Below are 22,295 nucleotides of genomic sequence, written 5' to 3'. Positions count from 1 at the left end.
GTAGGGCCTCTATGTCTGGCCTCGTGGGGAGGGCTCGGAGCATGGTACGGAGGTCGGCATCCAGTTGGCTTTGACTCTGAAATGGTATATCCATGTCTGCCCGAAAGACTGCCGGTATCCCTGTGAGGGGATCTGGCTCCGTTGTGAGTGTCTGCACTCCTGGGTGAGATACAATGGGGTTCGTCTCCATGCAATGTGCACGTGGCGCTGCTACAATGGCGCCCGCTGTCTGTCTCTGCGAGTCTCTAAAGTATTGATGAATGCTGGGTTGGGAAGACTGATGTCGGTGTCCTCCTGGTTACCGATCGTGTCCCGTAGCGATTAGGGGTGCTCATGCCGGGTCCACGTGAGGAAAATGTTATCTGGCGGTCGCTGTAAGTCGGGTTAGGTCGGGAGCTCCACTACCGCACGTCCTCACTCGGCCATTGCTAAGCCACGCCCCTCTTCCACCACCATTTTAGCTGTAATGGCATGAGCTTTGGGACTGTCACTTACATATTTTTTAGCCTTTTCAAACACTGTGGCCACAGATGGTGTTAAGCCTGAGGCACTTTTTGAAAGTGGCGCTGTTTTCTTGTAATCAGAATGCTGAACTGGATGACGTGTTTTCAGGTGGTGTATCAAACCTGTTGTTGAAAAATTCTTTGGCACTGTACCCACTCTTGAAATTTCTGTTGAGCAAACAGTACAGATTGCAAATTTGGGGTCTTTATCAGAAACTTTAAAATATTTCCACACTGCAGACATGGTCCACCTTTGCTGGTAACGTAGAATAATATCATAGAATGATTTATAGTGGGAGTGAAATCTGAGGGGGGGTAAAAAAAGGACGAAATCAATTTAAAAGCTAAACCCCAGGAGGCAGATTTAAAAAAAAAAAAAATAAAAACGAACCAATCCTCTTTTTTTTTTTTTTTTGGTGCTGCTCTTGGCATGCAAGGTAGTTATGTCTGCACTGCAGTACATCCGACTTGTACCAAAAAAATATAATTGAACTGAATAAATTTGATTTGAAATGGAATGGATTGCAAATTGCAATTGCATGCTATTTTATTTTTTTGAGCTATTCTATAGTATACTTCATGCGCCTTGTTGTCATTGAATAAAATTTGTCACTTTGTCTCACCATAGTATTATAAGTTATACGACACTGACATGACAGAAAGCGCATGAATTTTTTAAACATGACAGTACGCAATAAATATAAATATAAATATTAAAATATTATGTATGAAATATAATATATATTTATTGCATACTGTCATGTTTAAAAAATTCATGCGCTTGCTGTCATGTCAATACTGTATAACTTTTACTACTCTGTCAAAGTGACACATTCAATAACAGCAAGCGCATGAATTTTATACTGTAGACTACAGAATAGCTAAAAAAAAAAATAGCTTGCAATTTGCAATCCTTTACATTCCATTTCAAATCATATTTAATCACTCAGTCAGTTCAATTATATAATTTTTTTTTGCAACAAGTCAGATCAGATGTACTGCAGTGCATACACACAGTCATTTTAAATAGTCAAACTCAGTACTAGTACTATACTAAAATAATCAAGAAATAAAATGACTAGTTTGTTTCTGTCAGTTTAAGAAGGCAAAAGCAGCAATGCTCACCGGCGAATAGTAATGGTAGCCATCCAGGAGTGACAGTGCCCACTCTTGTACTTGAGTATGCTATGTGCAGCCCTCTATGAAGCTGTCTCTCGCTTCCCAGTACTGTCTCTTGCTTCCCAGCAGCGTCTCACAAGCATGAGGAGCATCCGCGGGGAAGGTGCCAGCGTCTCAGCAGGGAACGTGCTTACGGGTGCGGCGTTGTGGCGTCTTAACCACGAGGAACGTGCACGCCGCCCACACAACGAGTGATGTCACCCGCTGGTTCTGCCGCCTCTACTGAGCATGCGCGATTTTCTGTGCCAGTATCGGCAAGGATTCTCTTTCGGTTTTTTGCCGAAAGGGCCATTTTCGGCCGATATGTTTCAGTGGCCGAAATTTTGGTGCATCCCTACTTTTTAGCCGATAGTTTTCGGCGGCTGAAATTTCGGTGCACCTCTAGAAATGTTCATTAGTCCATCATGAGGACAGTGTTTGGTGATGTCTCCCATGGTGTCTGCTCATCAGATGAGGTGGGCTTCTGCAAAGATATTGTTTAAATTAACTATAAAAATGTCTAGTTGTCTCTCTGCAGTTTTTGGGGAATAAAAAGCAGAACTGGATCATCCTCAATTGTACTACATAGGCAAGTTCCTAGAGCCTGATGGATGTCTAGAGGGCCCAGTTGTAAGCTTCCGCTTCTGCAGCAACTCAGGGAGATAGGTTGGGGTATAATGTCTCCGGTAGTGTCTGCTCATTAGGTGACCAAGGAGATGGAGAGGATATCCGATACAAAAAGCAGACTTATTCAATAAGGAAGAGCCAAGGGTAACCTATAGCAACCAGCACAATCAAAAAGAAATCCAGAATACGCTCCAACACTTCGCCTTTATTGATCCTTCTTGCAAAAGACATTACAGACAGTGCCGGGTACAGTAAGTAAGTTGACAAGTTTCATGCTGTAGCTAGCTTATGGCAAATACTCATGAGGTTATGAGTAAGAGCTAGCCACAGCGTGAAACACATCAACTTTTACTGTGCTTAGTACTGTCTGTAATGTCTTTTGCATGAAGGATCAATAAAGGTGAAGTGTTGCAGCAAACTCCGGATTTCTTTTGATTGTGTATCTGCAGACAAGCTGTGCTAGCACATTCACCTAAACCCTGGCTTTGCTGTGGATGAATGGCTAATGTGCTCACCTGGAACGGCTTTCTCTGTAGTGGTGAATTGTCCTATAGCAACCAGCATTCACTTTTTCATTGATTGGTCATTGCGGGTCACTGGACTGCCTAATGCAAAAAGTCCAACAGGGTGACTAAAAATGTTGGCACGTCAGGAGCACATGCAAAACTGATTGCACAAGGAGGACCTGTCATGTCCTTAAATAACTTGCTATGCCACAGTCAGTTATGATGCCACAAAGGGGAAACACTCATGGCAAACATCGGAAAGACAAAAAGATGTGTAACGCGTTAAGGGAGACAATACAAGATCATCCTTACAGTGTAGGTAAATCATAACAATCAACTTCTTTTAATCTTTTGGTCTGGTAAATATATCTGTGCATTAGGTGCAAAAAAAAATCTATTGATCCTGCCAGAAATTCAGTGCTTTCCACCGGCCAGTGCACTCTGAAAGAGTGTATGCACGTCCCTTCATGACTTCATTGTTTGTATTCCTCTGGGCTGTTGTATGTATTCTCTGAGCACACATGAAAGAGTGGTTCCATTGCATCCTGCAAGCCAATGAGCCACCCCTAAAAGAGAAGAATGACCAAAGCTTCTTTGGCTGTACATGAGTCACAGGAGTGCACTTACTTTTGTTCTCCTGTGACTCAGAATGAGCTTATAGCAGGGCTATTGGGATCCACCCCACTGCTTGCTTACTGCTGGTTCCGCCTTTCAGTGTGCATCTGAGAACCGGAGCCAGCCGATCCCACCCCCTCCCCTGCCCGGCGCACCAGTGAGCACTGGAGGAGCAGAGTGGAGAGCTGTGACTGACAGTCACTGTACTCCGCTCACAGTAGGACCTGTCATAACACAATGAAGACCTGTCATGTCACAAGGGTACCAGTGCACAGAACAATAAGATAAGTACACCATACTGAGACCATATGACAGATATGCATCTATCATGAAGACATATTGACCAGCACATCACTGTAAACAGAATAACAGACTGTCATCAGAAGACTCAGAAACATGGCATGTCAGGCGAACAGGAGACAAGGGAGACCTGACATGGCACAAGGGGGACCCAACCCAGCACAAAGTGGGACCCAAAGGGGGTTTTGGCTTGCAGGGGAAGCAAAGCAGTGGGGACCTGTTTTTGGAAAGTAGAAGTGTCAGCCGCCACTCTCTTGATACAGGTTTACTATAATTCTTTGATCTCTTGACGCCATCTAGTGTACAAAGTTATTCTTACAGATCAACTAGCATTTTGCTTGATTATAAGACATTAGAACTGATATTTGTAAAGTGGCTGCTACAAACTATCAGATGCCTATTTCAGACTAGAAAATGAATGTTCGGCCTGATTGATTGTTAACCACTTGACCTCTGGAAGATTTACCCCATTCATGACCAGGCCATTTTTTTGACTGACAATTGCGTGGTCCTGCAACGCTGTACCCAAATGAAATTTATGTATTTTTTTTTCCCCACAAATAGCGATGTCTTTTGGTGGTATTTGATCACCACTGTGTTTTTTTATTTTTTGAGCCATAAACAAAAAATACCACCAATTTTGAAAAAACAAACAAAAAAAACCCCAATATTTCTTACTTTCTGCTAAAAAACATATCCAATAATTTTTTTTAAAAAATCTAATTTGTTCAAAAATGTAGGCTAATATGTATTATACTACATATTTTTGGTTAAAAAAAACCCAATAAGCGTATATTGATTGGTTTGTGTAAAAGTTATAGCGTCCACAAACTATAGGATATACTGTATACTGGAATTTTTTATTTATTTATTTATTTTGATACTAGTAGTGCTAAAAATATGCACTGTCACCGTACTAATGACACTGGCTGGGGAATGGGGTTAAACATCTAGGGCCATCAAAGGGTTAAATGTGTGCCTAACCAGTGTTTATGTGTGTACTAAGTGGTGCTTTCACCAAGGAATGTGATAAAAATCCATCACATCCCCGCTGTCAGAACAGATCTCTGCATTGTTTACATATGCAGAGCTCCGTCCAGCCTCTCTCCTCGATGATGAGCGGGTGCCGGTGGACATCCATTGGCCAGCACCCACTGAATGGCTTCTGCTGTGACTAATTATAGCAGAAGAGGCGCACCCCCTACCCGAAAGAATGGCTGCCCTGTAGCAGTAAATCTGCTATGGAGTGGTTGGAAAGTCGTTAAACGGCGCTATTTATTGTAACAATTGAGCCCCATTGCTATAAACGTAAGTAACAGCAACTTGGCATGAAAAAAGGCACTTGATTTTCTAAAGGGGAAATATTGTTTATAGTTATATATAGTTATATAGTTTGTGTTTAGTAAATGTTGGTGTTTTTTCTTGCTAACAGTCAAGGGGTGGTTACAAGGTCAGAGTGCACTGACTTTAATGAATTGGAAAAGATGCATTTACAGACCAAAGATTTAATATGCTGGCAACTAGCATTTTGTTATTTCTCACTTTCCTCACTTTGCACCTGCCCACCAACTGTATATTTAGAAATTGCCCCTAGTGTGACCTGGAGTGTAATTATTTTCATTTTTGCAGTTTCCTAAAGCTCTTCACATTCATTCCACTGCTGGAGATTGAGCACATTCTGGAGCAGTATAGAAAGGAACCAGACAAGAGAATCCCTCACAATGGACTTGCTGTGAAGGTGACCATGCTAAGGGATGTTTGGTGTCCCCCACATCTCTTGCTGCAGATTCTGCTTTCTTCTCTTACACGGTCTCATTGGTCAGTTTGTAAGAAGAAATGTCTGTCTTTCTGTAAGGGGAACTCATTTGATTTTTACAGGTTTGCTTTACAGCCCAGCTCCATGGCATTTTTCAAGTGAAATACATTTTCAGCAAATACCGATTAAGGAGGCACTCTGATGGGGACACCAGAATAAGGAGGCATGCTGATGTGGACACCAGAATAAGGTGGCACTCTGATAAGGACACCAGATGTAAAAGAGCACTCTCTGATGGGGACACCAAATGTAAGGGGTCACTCTGATGGGGACACCATATGTAAGGGGGCATGTTGATGGGGACACCTGATGTAAGGGGCACTCTGATGGGGGCACCCTATGTAAGGATCTCGGCTGGAAGAAAATGTTATTGACCGGACCTCCTTGAATTTTAATTTATCACCCCCTGCCCTAGGTAGACATTTGTGCATTACCCTGCTAAGTCCGCCTGTCTTTCAGACGGACTTTCGCCGGAGTTACGGCAGACTTTCAGAATGAACGGACTTGCCCACACATGGACAAGTCCATTCATTTTGAACGTGACTCAGGTGCGACAGGACTAGAAAAGGAAGTCAATCTTGTAGCTTTTATTGGCGAGATTGACACCTTGCGAGCCCCGCCGCGGGTCATACCAGGCCCTTAGGTCTAGTATGGATTTTAAAGGGAAGCCCCCCTACGCCGAAAAAACGGCGTGGGGTCCCCCCTAAAATCCATACCAGACCCCGATCCGAGCACGCAACCCGGCCGGTCGGGAAATGGGGTGAGGACGAGCGAGCGCCCCCCCCCCCTCCTGAACCGTACCAGGCCGCATGCCCTCAACATGGGGGGGTGCCTTGGGGGAGGGGGACTCTGCGGGCCTCCACACCCCAAAGCACCTTGTCCCCATGTTGATGAGGACAAGGGCCTCTTCCCGACAACCCTGGCCTTTGCTTGTCGGGGTCTGCGGGCGGGGGCTTATCGGAATCCGGGAGCCCCCTATAGTAAGAGGGCCCCCAGATCCCGGCCCCCCACCCTAGGTGAATGAGTATGGGGTACATGGTACCCCTACCCATTCACCTAGGGTAAAAGTGTCAATAAAACACACTACACAGGTTTTTAAAATAATTTATTAAACAGCTCCGGGGGGGGGGGTCTTCTTCCGGCTTCGGGGGTCCCTCCGGTTCCTCTTCTCCCGGTGTTCCAGTTTTTCGTCCGGCTCCTCCGCTGTCTTCAGGCCGCTCTCTTGCCAGCAGAGGTCCGGACTTCTGGGCTTCTTCCCTCTTCTCTTCTCCAGATGTTGACACGACGCTCTCTCCGGCTGGACTGCTCTCTGAGGGCTCCGTTGTGACTTATATAGGCAGGGACCCCGCCCCCTTATGATGTCACAGTCCCTGGGCATGCTGGGACTGTGACGTTTTAGGGGGCATGGTCACCGGGTGATGTTGACCACGCCCCCTAAAACGTCACAGTCCCAGCATGCCCAGGGACTGTGACATCATAAGGGGGCGGGGTCTCCGCCTATATAAGTCACAATGGAGCCCTCAGAGAGCAGTCCAGCCGGAGAGAGCGTGTCAACATCTGGAGAAGAGAAGAGGGAAGAAGACAGAAGCCCAGAAGTCCGGACCTCCACTGGCAAGAGAGCGGCCTGAAGACGGCGGAGGAGCCGGCTGAAGAACTGGAACACCGGGAGAAGAGGAACCGGAGGGACCCCTGAAGCCGGAAGAAGACCCCCCCGGAGCTGTTTAATAAATTATTTTAAAAACCTGTGTAGTGTGTTTTATTGACACTTTTTCCCTAGGTGAATGGGTAGGGGTACCATGTACCCCATACTCATTCACATAGGGTAGGGGGCCGGGATCTGGGGGCCCTCTTATTATAGCGGGCTCCCGGATTCCGATAAGCCCCCACCCGCATACCCCGACAAGCAACGGCCAGGGTTGTCGGGAAGAGGCTCTTTTCCTCATCAACATGGGGACAAGGTGCTTTGGGGTGTGGAGGCGCTCGCTCGTCCCCACCCCCTTTCCCGACCGGCCGGGCTGTGTGCTCGGATCGGGGTCTGGTATGGATTCTAGGGGGGACCCCACGCCGAAAAAACGGGGGCTTCCCTTTAAAATCCATACTAGACCTAAGGGCCTGGTATGACCCGCGGCGGGGCTCGCAAGGTGTCAATCTCGCCGATAAAAGCGGCAAGATTGACTTCCTTTTCTAGTCCCGTCGCACCTGAGTCACGTCCAAAATGAACGGACTTGTCCATGTGTGGGCAAGTCCGTTCATTCTGAAAGTCCGGTGAAAGTCCGTCGGAAAGACGGGCGGACTTAGCCCGCCGGAAAGTCCGGTCGTGTGTGGGCAAGTCCATCCGTTTTAAAGTCCGGCGCACCTGGCGGACAAAGTCCGGAGAAAAGTCCGCCGAGCAAAGTCTGCCGTAAAGTCCGCTCGTGTGTACGCGGCATTAGACATACTCTGCTCACCACATTGCAAATATGAACCCACTCTAATGTTTGGTATTGTTGCCTTTTTATCATTATTTTTCATCTCCTGGTATAACGTGCGTGATAATGGTTATTTTATTTAAATAACACCAAGTGCAGGTTGACAAATTTGCACTAGTTGACCATTGGTTGTATAATGTTAATGATTTGACTGTCTTGCACTGTTAACCAGTTTTGAGAACGTGTATGTATTTGCTCATATGAATATGTATGCTTTTACATATAATCTTTAACCTCTCATCATCGTTGTTCTCCGTGTCCTAATACATATTATACTTTGGGCATTTCCTTCTGTTTAAAATACTAGATGTTCTCCCCTCTCAGGTCTCTCCCCAGTGCGATCAGCCAGAGCGATTGCCCGGCACGGAAAGCCGCCCAGACATCTTATCTGGGCGGCGCCTTAGGAGGTCAGCTGGGCGTATAACATCATCGCCCACAATCTCCATCTTGCTACTCCGGCGGACATGCGCAGTCCGCCGGTGTGGCTTTCCGTGTCGGTGGGATGGGTGTGCGTGACGCTGCCCCAACGTAAGTGCACTCGCGCATGCGCGGTAGGGGTGGCGCCGCGCACACACTTCTCAGGGGGCGTGTATGAGGCTTCCCCCACTAAGAACTACACAGATCAACTGAGCGCAATTGCCAGCGCCAGCTGATGGTGAGTTCGCCGACATATAATGCCAGATCCTCTCATTCCCAGCTCAGGCGTTACACACGCTGGATTGCTGGGATGCGTGGCTGGCATGTTTAAAACTTGATAGAAACAGGTAAGGAAACTACTTTATATTGTGCAATATGATCTATTTAGTGTTATTTAAATAACCCTTAAGCAATCCTCTTTTCATTTGCTCTATAACTATTTACTTTTTACTTACACATAAATGCATTATATGCACTAGTATCAAGCCTTTATGGCCTATTTACAAAAACATGTATAATCCTTACCTATGGGACTTTTTTTCTTTAGAAGCTACAGCTGGGGCAGCAAACTGGAGTCTTTCCTATGTGCTTACCCATATGCTGATACCAACACTACTGACTAATACATACTAGGGTTACATATAACCTTACACAATAATATAATTCATGATTACTTTTATTAGTAATAGAAAACATGTTGCGACACTTCAGTGTCGCACATAAATTTATATCCAGAAATCATTTATGCATTTTTCTATATTATCATAAATAAAAAATATTCTGCGATACTTCAGGGTCGCACTGAAAAGATATATTTAGAAACTAAACCATTTTAATCAATTACACCTCATGTATTGACAAACCTCATGTTTATTTACATTTACTCTAAAGATACTGATATACAAGCAACCATATTTACATCATGCATAGTTTACCTACATAGGAATAAACACTATTTCTTATATGAGATACTATATATTTTCAATTTGCAAATCCATGTTCAATTAATTCCTTGTTCATCAAATATTTATCACTTTTATATTTCTTTACTTCCAGGGGTTCCCTCACCTTTAGCCTCAGTATATTGCCCTGGTCTGCACGCATCCGGGAGGGACGGGTGTAGGTGAGACACCTTGCCCCATTAAATGGGACTATCACCAAGCTAATTTTACTTAGTGTTAATCACGATGTTCCAATGATAACAACTACACCAGCAATATTGCCCAATGCTTCTCCAATTTCGGAGTTTTAAAGTAACTCAACGAAACATATTATAAGTGAGTGATTTATTTAACCATATACTGGATGAATATATCCATATGTATATTTCATGGTAACCCACTCATTTTTGTACATTATAATTATTTTAGATGAATTGCTCTTTTCCGCTATATCCCTGAAGGACAAAAACAGTTTATTCCGAAACGCGTTGGGTGTGAGAAAAAGAGCCCTCATACAATCTATTGTTCAATATCAACACTAGAAATTTATTAATTCTGCAATATGCTCCGTTGAATGTACGATACATTATGTTTTTAATCTATGCTATGTCGAAATAAAAAATCTGTTTACTCTTTATACTCTGTCATATATACTTATCATTTAAATACTTGTTAGCAAGTGCCTTTAAAGTTCACTCAGGGGAATCTCTTTTCTTATATACGGGGATATAATTGGAGGGCGATCTCTTGCTGAGCACCAGAGAAGGAAGTCTAATGTGTGCAATGGAACTGCTTGCCTCTCTCCCTGCACCCAATCAGGCTTTTCCATGCCTGTGTAGATGATTGATAATTGTGCCAGTCTAGCCGCTTGGTAATACCAGAGGAGATTTTAGGCCCCCAACCCTCCCTGCTTCCTTGGTCTGTAGAGTACTTTCCTTGATAGGCGGTGACCTGAGGCGCCCCAAATTAATTTTATCATTTTGCTTTGAAATGTTCTCAAGTGGTCTTTTCTGTTTGGGATCGTTAGGGAGAGAGATATAGCAATTTGGGAAGTAGTGTCATTTTAGCCGCGTTTGGTCTAACTGGCTAGGATAAGTCATGGAATGCCCAACCTTTAAGATCTGTACCGATTTTATCATACATGGGGGGGAGGTTAACCGAGTAGAGTTGCTCCACCCTCGGGGGAGCTCCACTCCTAGATATCGAATGATAGAGTTGCTCCACTCAAACTCGAAAGAAATTTTGAGGTTTTCTGCTATGGCGGGAGGGACATTCACGTTCAAAATTTGGGATTTAGTGAGGTTAACTTTTAAGCCTGAGGCCCTAACGAAGTGATCTAGCAGTTTGCAAATGTTTGGGAGAGAGGTTATTGGCGATGTGACAAAAAGCAATAGATCGTCTGCAAATGGAGTGCATTTGTGTGACTGTGGACCACATGTCACCCCTTGTATATCCGGGTTGGTACGAATAGTAATTGCCAGGGTTTTTATGGCTATCGCAAATATAAGGGGTGACAGGGGCATCCCTGTCCGGTCCCTCTGGCTATTTTTATGGTATCCGAATAGTAACCCTGCAGTCGTACCCGTGCTTCTGGGTGGGAATATAATGCTGCCATTAAGACCATGAATCTCTGATCAAAGCCCCAGCATTGCATGATGTTAAACAGGTAAGGCCAGGAGACCGAGTCAAAGGCATTTTGGAGATCGAGTGAAAGGAGAAACCCTTCCTGTCATGTCCCCTGGGTCCATCCTGATTGTAGAATTGATATGATATCTATCGCTCTTCGAATTTGGTCTGGGCCCTGTCTGCCTGGAATGAAGCCCACTTGGTCTTTGTGAATATAAAGACTTATAAAGGAGGCTATGCAGTTCGCTAGGATTTTGGTCAAAATTTTCATGTCATTATTTCTTAGCAATACGGCCTGTAATTTCCCACCTCTCCTTGATCCTTGTGTGGTTTAGGGATAACTGATATGTAAGCCGAATTGAGGTGTCTATCTAGGGGATCCCCATTTGTTTTAGCATTAAAGAAGCGTGTGAGGGGCTGAGCTAGAGTCTGCGTGAACGTCTTGTAGTAGGGTATGGAGAAGCCATCCGGTCCAGGGGCAGATCCCTTTTTTAGGTTTTTAATGACATTTAGCACTTCCTCCACTGTAATTGGGGACTCTAAGACCTCATGGTGTCAGGGTTCTAGTTTGCATTGGGAGTGAATCTAGAAATGAGTTCATATGGGCCTCATCGTCTTTATTCCCTGCGCTATATAGTTTCTCATAGAAATGGTGAAAAGCTTCCATAATGCATTGTGGGTTTAAGGTATGGTGATTACCCGAGACTCGTATTTTGGGTAGGTTTCGCTGTCTAGTTTGGGGTGTTTAGCTGCCAGTATTGAGCCGATTTTGTCCTGTTGATGGTAGACTTTAGCTCCGCTCCATCGAATATGTTTTCTGCTTTGGATGTGAGGGCTAGGTTGAGTGATAAGCGCGCCGTGTCCAATTTATTTATGGGGACCTGTTTGGGGTCTTGTTTATGAAGAGCATGCATGGGATTAAATTATTTTTCTAGCCTTTATATATCAATCATATGTTCTTTTTTCACCCTAATAGATAATTAGATTAATTTGCCCCGAATAGTGGCCTTGTGAGCAGCCCAAAGAGTTTCCGCTGATACCGCTGCTGTTGTGTTCAAGAGGTAGTATTCCTCAATGGCTTTCTCAATTTCTGTGGCCCTAACTGGGTCGCTGAGTAGGGATTCATTTAGCCTCTTTAGGGATTCATTTAGCCTGCATCAGCAGGAGGATCCTGAAGGTCGGCAAAAAAGAAGATAAGAGGTTAGGAAAAGCAAGGAGAAGGAAAAGAGACAAGAGAGGAGGGGGGGGGAGGGGGGGGAGCTCCAATGGATAGAAGAAGCGTACTAAACTTGCTGTCCACACAATGTACAGTTGATTCAGCCTCTACTAGAGAGGTTGAGATCCTACCAAATGGGCATGGAGATACCATATCCATTGGGTAGGTGAGGTGCATGAACCATATCACCCCGGCCGAGACACACCAAAACTTATAACTCTATGAAAGTTGAAAATGTTAAATCCGACTACAACTCATCTAATGTAGTAACAAAGCTATACTTGACCCTCGTTGAATTGATTGGAGGTGATGGGGGGGGAGGGGTTTGCGGAAACAAAATAGGTGGGGTAGGCTAATGGGGGGGGGGGGGGGGGGGGGGGGGGGGGAGGAGTAGTCAGAGAGGGTTTTGGGGAAAGTCCTAATTTCAGTTGCATAGGGGTATTGATGAGTCCCCTGGAACTGGATGTGATTCAGTCCCGGAACCTTGGGATCATAATCAGGATCTAGCTATCTGTACGGGGATTCTTTGGTCCATAGTATCGATGAGCTTCTGGAAAGTATTAGGAATTGTTATAAACTGTTCAAACTGCCGCAACTTGCGAAAGAAAATATGGTGGTTCTTCAGAAAGGTACACGGTTTAACGGAGCATTGTCCAAAACCTGGTTAGGTCTAGAAAAGGATGAGTGACCATTCAATCCTCGTTTGATATCAGGGGGGGGTCTCCCTTCCTTGGATCGCTTGAAGTTGGATTTGTTCCATACTGGAGAGATCGGGCTGGACAGAGTTTGACGTTTTGTGGCTCCCGAGTGGGGGGTTCGGTGGGGTTTGTGGTGCACCCAATGTGATCAATCTCAGTCCCAGTAGAAGTTTCTCTCCTTCCTGGAGGTTGGAGGAGTATGTCTTGGATTTGAAGGTAAAAACTTAACAGCAAATGGGAATGCCCACCAGTGTTTGATCCCTTTCTGTGAAAGAACTGCGAGCAGGGGTTTTAGGGACCATCTCCTTTGGATGGTTGATGGGGAGATGTCTGTAAAGATTTGGACTGGATGATTTTGGCATAGGAGTGGCGTTTGTGTGTGGGATCTTTTTATGATCTCCTCTTTTATCGTGTAGAAAGCAGGCTTCACCACTCTATCTTTAGGGGCTCCGTCTTTTCTCGGGGGGGGGGGGGGGGGGGGCTGTGAGCTCTGTCCAATTCCAGTTTATGTGGTTGAATGTCTGGAATAAGGCCCTTAATGAGGTCTTTGACTGCTACTGTAAGGTCTGGGATAGACTCCGGGAGCCCCCTTATCCTGAAATAATACATTCTTGATCTGTTTTCGAAATCATTGATCTTGGACAGGGCATTGACCAGTTGTTCTTGTATTTACAGTGGGAGAGGATGGGCGCAGTTCTGGATCCTTGCCCTGAGCGCTGGATGACCCTGTCCTAGAACTGGTTTGAATCTCGGTTGGTTGAGCAGGGAGCTGTTTATGGTTGGCTTTACCAAGATCACGTTCCTTCTCAAATGAAGATCTCATCAGCATTTCTAATCTAACCACACCTATAACAGCACAATTCTATGAGAGAGACTACCATTTATTTGAAGAAATCTGAAATCTTCAAGTAAAATGTTAGAAGTGTTTTAGGCCTGGAATTACTGCATTTCATGTACAGTATTTTAGAGAATTAGACACACAATGGGGGTTATTTACGAAAGGAAAATCCACTTTGCACTAAAAGTGCAAAGTGCACTTGGAAGTGCAGTTGCTGTAAATCTGAGGGGTAGATCTGGAATGAGGGAAAGCTCTGCTGATTTTATTATCCAATCATGTGCAAGCTAAAATGCTGTTTTTTATTTTCCTTGCATGTCCACCTCAGGTTTACAGCGACTGCACTTCCAGTGCAATTTCAAGTGCACTTTGCACTTATAGTTTGCACTTGTAGTGCAAAGTGGATTTGCCTTTAGTAAATAACCCCTAATGTGTGGAGTTACTACTGTTGGGCTTTGAAGTCTCGCCTTTGAGAATGTCTGTTGGTTGGGGATGTAAAATACAGACTGGTCTGTTTAATGATTAAATAAAAATTTTAAAAAATTATGCGCTGTGATTAAATCTATTACACATAAAGCTTTAATTGGCCTTAACAGGTTGGCTCTCAGCTATTATATTGTATTCCCCAAGGCCCATTTCATGCAGGCAAAGACGGCTTAGTTTTAAGTGGTATCTGCCCTCAAGCGTCACTCCCGCTTCTCTGCTGGGTCCCTAGCCTGGCACTCTAGATACCTCTCAAGCTTAACCCATGCTGGCCTGCTCGGTCCCTAGCTTGACACACACGGGTGCTCTGCAAGAGTCACCTCCGCTGGCTGGGTCCCTGGCTTGATTCCCACTAAAGTTTCCCCCGATTCTTCACCGCCCTCGCCTGGTGAGAATGGTGCTCTGGTACTTACTTCAGTTTCTCACTGGGGTCCCTGGTAATGAGGAAGATAGTCCCTTACTGGCGACAGCTTCCCCTCTTACTCTGACCGTGACAGGTTCTCCGGCCAGAACCGTCACCTCTGGTTGGACTGCAAGCCAAAGTCCCAACCCTGCGCTGCTCTCTTGCTTTTGGATAGCCCCCCAGACAGCCTAGCAGCTAGATATGCCCGGGATAGGCCCCATCTCCAGCCTAGCAGCCCGGGGAATACGACACACGTCCACCCAGACAGCCGTCCAGGTGGCACAGAACATAGATCACCTGACCTTACACAAATATATAGGCTCTCCCAGCAGGCCAAGGGATGCAAGAAAACCCCTGCCCATTGGCTGAGATACCCCATAACCTGACCTTGGGTTACCCTTCTCTTATCCAGTACCACCAAATACCCGGCCACCTAGTGGTAGAAGAGAAAAGTGCAACAAGGCCAAACTTAGAGATCCATTGATTTCTCCCTAACAATCAACCAGGATAACTACTCCTGGCAAGTAAATTTGTGAGAAGCAACCCTGCCTAAACTCCAGGGTACTACAAAAACAGATGCAGAAAAATTGCAGCAGGTGCTCTGGACTGATGAATCAAAATGTGAAATATTTAGCTGTAGCAGGAGGCAGTTTGCTGGCAAGCAGTACAATAATAAGGCAACAGGGAAGCATGGTGGAGGTTCCTTGCAAGTTTGGGGAGCAAATGGAGTGGCAGATTTGGTCATGAGCAATGGTCTCCCTCAATGCTGAGAAATAAAAGCAAATACTTATCCATCATACCATACCATCAGGGAGGCATGCAATTAGCCCCAAATGTATTCTTCAGCAGGACGACGTCAAGCATACGGTCAATGTTATTAACCACTTCAATACAGGGTACTTTCACCCCCTTACTGCCCAGGCCAATTTTCAGCTTTCAACACGGTCACATTTTAAATGACTATTGCGCGGTCATGTAACACCGTACCCATATGACATTTTTAGACGAATAGAGCTTTCTTTTGGTGGTAATTACCACTGGGGTTTTTTTCCTGGCAAAACGAAAAAGACCAAAAATGTTGAGGAAATAAAAAAGTTTATAAAATTTTGCAAATAAATAGCGTTGCACCGATATTACTGCTGATACTAAACCCCAATGTCTTCAGTCTCAGTTTACATATGTGCAGGCAGGTTTGCAGTGCGATTCTAAAGACCAGGCTGGTGCGATTTTGTTCAGCGATTCCAATGCGAATTGCAGAGCATCAGATTAGAAATCGTACCTGGACTGAAATTGCACAGGACACAAATCACACTGCGGCCGGTTCGAACATTTATGTAAAAACTCACATGAAAACTGATGTGAAACTCATGTTCCTGCAAGTGAAATCTGAGCAGTTTTCAAGCATGTATGATGTGAACGAGCCCTAAAAAAAATTAAAAATAAAAAAAACCCACAAACATCACAACGCTAAAAATAATTGGCATCGGCAAGTACTTGAGGAAAATAAATAAATCAATCGGTACTTGCACTTTTTGCCTTAAAAAACTGGTATCGAGGCATCCCTACAAATAAGCAATTGCTCTTTCACTGAGGTGCGCTGATGGGCACTGGTTATCAGTGTAAATAATGGACTCACTGTGCCCCTCACACACACTGTGTGAGGAAAGGAGAGCCAAGTCTGTTTACATTGAGATAGCTGTGATTGCACACATCTGATCACATACTAGATCACAATGGCCAATTTACTATGTCCAGGGCACACAGCGGTCTAAGAGCACACCTGGTGCATGCAGGATGTGCGCACGTGGGAGGACATCCTCCCAGATTTGGAGAGCTGTGTTGGAGCCGTATATTGGTTATAGCCCGGGCGGCAAGTGGTTACGATCCATCTTCAGTGTAAAGAACAAGGAGTCCTGGAAGTGATGGTTTAGCTCCCACAGAGCCCTGATCTCAACATCATCAAGTCTGTCTGGGATTACATTAAGAGACAGAAGGATTTGAGGCAGCTTACATACACAGAAGATCTGTGGTTAGGTCTCCAAGATGTTTGGAACAACCTACCAGCCGAGTTCCTATCAAAAACTGTGTGCAAGTGTACCTAGAAGATGCTGTTTTGAAGGCAAAGGATGGCCACACCAAATATTAAGCTGATTTGTATCTCTTCTGTTAATTTACTTTCCATTTTGTTAATTGAAAAAAATAAACTATTATTATACAGGATTTATATAGCGCCAACAGTTTGCACAGGGCTTTACAACACACTTCTATTTCTGAAGGCATTCCTAATTTACAGCATTTTGTCAAACCTGCCTAAAACTTTTGCACAGTACTGTATATATGTGCATTGGAATACCTCTCCTGCATTGCGATCCGGACAGGTTTATGTAAAGTGTGTCACTTGGCAAATCAGGGCAAAATGACCACCTTACCCCGTGATAAGCACCTCTACTGCACAAATGCCACCGGTCACTGCAGGGACCACCTATCAAAAGCTGGCGGAATTTGTGCTCATGTGCGGAAAACCACCAATGGTATTTGCCAGCAACCAAATGCCTGGAAGAGACCAGTGGCGCATTTGTAAATGCAGCATTTTTTTTTAAAAAACAGCTGCACTGTGAAAGGGGAGGTCATTTGGAAGCAGTCAAGTTCTGCTTTAACCTAAATTTACCATTTACACTGCTGATTTTTAAAAGAAAAAAAAAAAAATCCTAGAGGTCTGCTTTAATGATGTATTATGAATACAAAGCTATATCTGCCTGGAGTCCTGCTTTAGGCATTATACTGTGGGACCATTATAATTTCCCTTTGATAGCACATAGGAAGATAAATGATGCAAGATAAAGCAGCAGCTCACAAGTTAGATACACACAAATCTGCATGACCATTTTATTTACAATGATAAACACAGACATATCAGAACATACACAGAGTCTCAGTACTGAAGTGGCAGCTGAAGCCTACAGAGACAGTTCCCTCTCTCATACATAGACTGGGAGCAGTGGCAGACAAACAATGATGGATGTGTCACAGGTCCCTTTATTGTATGACAACCCTGGTGACACCTCAGGAGTGAGGTAAGAACAGAGGTATATTACAGCATAGGGCAGCTCTGGGAGAGGGACATTTGCTGTCCCTGAAACAAAAATATAGCTAACCATGCAGCTGCCTCTAAGTGTTTGTGGAACTTTCCTTAACTTCACAAATGAAGTCAGGTGACACAAAAACGGCCGAAGCCTGGTGCAAGCTGACTGGAAGTGACAAGGAAAGAAAAAAGTACATTTCAAGATTTAGAAAAAAAAAAAAAGGAGGTAATCGGTCATTGAAAACAAAAGAATGAATGCAGATTTTTATAATTCAAAATATATGTCGTTTATGTAATGATTCATATGAAGCAATACAGCTTTTTCATTTAGATAGAATGGTGAAGAGTTAGAACCTCTGTTAGTTTTGTTGTGTTATTCCACTGGAAAGAACCAACTTCACACTCTTTAAAGCTGAATCTGTTCATATTTTGTCCCCCCTAGTTCTGCTCTCATCCTTCAGCATTGCATTATTGTCCGTGATAACATTTGTGTGCATTGCCATTCATTTTAAATGTCACCCCTAAGCCAGTGATGGCGAACCTTGGCACCCCAGATGTTTTGGAACTACATTTCCCATGATGTTCAACTACACTGCAGAGTGCAGGAGCATCATGAGAAATGTAGTTCCAAAACATCTGAGGTGCCAAGGTTGACAATCACTGCCCTATGCCCATATAAAATGAAAACACCAATGCTTCAGCGCACCACAACGCACAGTTATGAAAGCTCTATGCATTGTGGTGAGCTGCCTGATCAAGAAATAAAAAAAAAAAAAAATGGTGCAGGCGTGTTACCCATTCAAACGAAAAGGCTGCCTTAACACAAGCAGTAATGCAAAAAATGGTGCAAATACCCCCCCCCCCCCCCCCCCCCCCCCCCCTTCCCTAATAAGTCTTTGTAATTGTTTATCCAATGGATTTCTATGACTTCCTGTGTCGGACACCATCATCTGGATAGGAAGGAAGAGGAAATCTCATTGGTGGTACAGAGGTTCCAACTTATTTTATTCTAACCAATACTAAAGTTGTGGCTTGATTTGGACTTTATTTTAATTCATAGGTCTCCCTTATCGGTGTATGCAATATATAAATAGGTGTAGGATTGTGTGCGGGGCTGGGGGGGGGGGATTGCAATTGAAATCTGCACCACCCTAGATCCGGCCATGCAGCATTTACCCACCTGGCGCCCCTGCATTCCCTGTTGCCAGTGCTTCTGCAAACATTGCAGCCCCGGCATCCCTCCAGGTATGCATTTGCCTGGCTTGAAAATGTAGACTGCCGTGGCTGCTATGCTTGCACAGCATCCCCAGCGTCCCATACGAACATTGGCCAGGCTTGTCTGTGTAGGTCACTGTCCTAGCACAGCATCCCTCCAGGATTGGGCATCCCTTGCTTTAAATAATAATAGCAAATGTTTTGGCAGATATACTATAATTTCTCTTCCGTTCACTGAAGGACACAGGAGAGAAATTTAGATCTTGACCGTTGGACTTCAGTGCTACCAGCAGGTGTAGGACGCTAGACACAAAAACAACCCCAAACCCCCTAATTGTTACGGGCAGTTCACTTTTGCCAACTGTACTGAAGAGATTTCTGTGAAGAAAAAAAAAAAAATGATCTTATACAAAACTGTCCCCAGAAGAGTTTAAGGATCATTAATAATTTAAGATTTTTCCTCACTTCCAGTTCCGGTGACAAAAACCTGACAGGGATTCTAACCCTCACCATTAAAAGTTTGGACTTTGGATACACTAACACAGCTGGCAGAATGGGAGCAAAGCCATCAGACCATTTAGGTCACAATATTTCTGCCCCAAATATACAACTTGAAACGCCTCCAAAAACATTCAGAAGTTTTTTTTTATTATTATATTTAGGGTTGTCAATATATTTCAGTGCAATATCAAATGATAAAAACAAAAATGTACACTACTCCAGAGAACTGCACAGGTCCTGTATAAAACACATCACCTTAAAAGATATTCATGTGAGCAAGGGTGAGTGAGTAGACCTCCCAGCATGCTCTTGTTCCAAGGTCACAATGGTTGGTCAGCTCGAATCACAACAGGAAACGAGGAGAGGAGAATAATAGCTGGACATATATTTATTGTGTGAAGTGTGGAAGATATTCGTTGGTTTTCTTGCTTGGTACAGTAGGCCCTCTCCTGGACACGATCCTCCCATACACAAGGATTTCTTATATAAATAAAATTCTACCGTGTACAATTGGCAGTTCCTCTATGGTTTTCAAGTGAAATGCCTGGTGTCTCCATCTTCTGGTCACCAGAGGTGCGTCTCCCTGATCTCGGCGATGATCTGACTCGCTCTCTGAAGTGCCTAATGAAAGAAAGAGGGAGATATAAAAGACGGAATAACCAGCCTAAAAACAGTATGGAGGAATGTTTAGGTCTTTAGCTGCATGTGATATCAGAACACCAGACAAATAGAGGACAACCCCAGGGTGATACCTGATCTGTCAGAAGGCTACTGGATTTAAAGTGCATCTAAACCCAAAAAACAAAAATGTATTATATTGCAGCTTACCCTTCCTTTGATGTGGTGGCTGCATTTGTTTTTTAGGCTTTGTATTCCCCCCAATATTTTCACCTGATGATCCTCCCAGTAACACACTTCCTGTCCTCGGGTGACACTCACTCCTTCACTGTATCTATGAAAGAGTAGCACTGCAACCCTAATGCCGTGTACACACGGGCGGACTTTTCAGCATCAAACGTCCAACGGTCTTTCGAACAACCGATCTTGCCCACACGCGAACGGAAAAAGGCCGTTTGAAAGTCAGTTCCTTTGAATGTGATGACGTACGAAGGGACTAGAATAAGGGAAGTTCAAAGCCAGTAAGCCAATAGCTGCCCTTGCGTCCTTTTTTGTCCGTCGGACTAGCATACAGACGAACGGATTTTTCGATCGGACTCAAGTCCGTCGGAAAGATTTGAAACAAGTTCTAAATCTAAAGTCCGTCTGATTTTCGACAGAAAAAGTCCACTGAAGGTCCGATGAAGCCCACACACGATTGGATTGTCCGACGGTTTCATTCCGTCGGACCAGTCTGGTCGAAAAGTCCGCCCGTGTGTACACGGCATAAGAGGACTACAAAATACCTTCCCCTATCCATCTCAATAGGTTAGTGGGAAAGGTTCTCTAGCCAATAAAAGAACTGGTAAAGCCGATTGCATTGTTTGACATTTCTGTTTAAGCAAAGGATGTTAAAGGGGTTGTAAACCCTCACGGGTTTTCACCTTCATGCATTCTATGCATGAAGGTGAAAAACCTTTTGTGCTGCAGCACTCCCCCAGAGCCCGATCGTTCCAGCCGCTGTCTCCTCATTGGACAGACTGATGGCAGCAGAAGCCATTGGCTCCTGCTGCTGCCAATCAAATCCAGTGACACAGGAGCCAAGAGAATAGGCCGAGTCCTGCTGTCTGTGTCAATAGACGCAGCAGCAGAACTCAGAGCGTGCCTGCACAAGTGCCCCCATGGAATGCGGCTCTCCGTGGGGGGCACTCGAGAGGAGGAGCCAGGAGCGCCACATGGGGACCCCAGAAAAGGAGGATTGGGGCTGCTCTGTGCAAAACCCTTGCAAAGAGCAGGTAAGTATGACTTTTTTTTTTAATAAACAAGAACTTTTACAATCACTTTAAGTACACAGAATTTCTGGCAGGATCAACAGGTATTTTTCGGACTTGCAGAAAATTTTATTAGATATGGTGGTTACATTAGTTACCAGGTTTTTTATTTATTTTTTTTTTTTTACAGCTTTAATGCAATGATTGAAAAGGAGGGGCTGATAAGCAGACTTTACATTTTCGTGCAGTGTCCACTTCATTCTCTTAGGCTTTGTTCACACAGAGGATTATAATTACAGGCGGAATAACTGCAATTCTACCCGCGATTCCAGTATCGCAGCACATTCCTGTTGAAATAGCTGTGCAAATGAGTGGGTGCTGTAGTGACCAACGGCTGGAATCGTTTAAAGCCAAAACAAAAATAGTCACCAGCACACCAGAGATCTTCAAAATTGCTTACAAAACTTTGGACCCAATCACATCGTTCCAGCAGAAATCAAAGTTTCGGAGCTACGCAGTGGCTCCGAAACGTTGCTTTCTGCTGTAATGATGTGATTGCTAATAAAACTTTGGACCCATTTTTGAAGATCCTGGTGTGCTGGTGACCATTTATTTTGCCATGATTTCTTAATCCCACCCCAATCGCAGTGCGATACTGCTGCGATTGTTGCGTAACATAACGAACTGCAATCGCGCGACGCACGTCCCCCAAAAGATGTTCCGTAACTTTTTTGGGGCAACATGTCATGGAATTTGGTTTGATCTGCTAAACAAAAAAAACAAAATCGCTTGAAGGCACGCTTGAAACCACTTAGCTCAAGTGTGACTGTAGCCTAAGGCTACAGTCATACTTAGCTGAGCATTTTCAAGTCTGCCTGAAAAGTACCTCATGTACTTTGACAGGCGTTTTGCTACAGGCGACAAAACGCTCAAATGTGAACAGGGGTCATTGAAATGAATGGGATTTTGCTTGCTGAGAGTTTGTGCGTTCAGCTGAAAAACACTCAAGTGCGAATG

General features: G+C 44.3%; 1 protein-coding gene across 5 annotated transcripts in view; it reads right to left on the bottom strand.

Moving 5' to 3' along the window:
• Positions 1–17,474: 17,474 nt before the first annotated feature.
• Positions 17,475–22,295, bottom strand: part of DNM1L (dynamin 1 like) — a 65,011-nt gene continuing 60,190 nt past the window's right edge. For all 5 annotated transcript variants that reach the window (XM_073621888.1, XM_073621890.1, XM_073621893.1 and 2 more), the window contains one exon: positions 17,475–20,031. In XM_073621888.1, coding sequence (XP_073477989.1) covers positions 19,975–20,031 — 57 coding nt within the window. In that variant the 3' untranslated portion in view covers positions 17,475–19,974. The remainder of the gene's footprint in view (positions 20,032–22,295) is intronic.

The sequence above is a fragment of the Aquarana catesbeiana genome, linkage group LG03 (genome assembly GCF_042186555.1).
Source record: "Aquarana catesbeiana isolate 2022-GZ linkage group LG03, ASM4218655v1, whole genome shotgun sequence".
Classification (NCBI taxonomy): domain Eukaryota; kingdom Metazoa; phylum Chordata; class Amphibia; order Anura; family Ranidae; genus Aquarana; species Aquarana catesbeiana.
The sequence above is the reverse complement of the archived record's forward strand: the minus strand, read 5'-3'. Positions and strand labels throughout refer to the sequence as shown.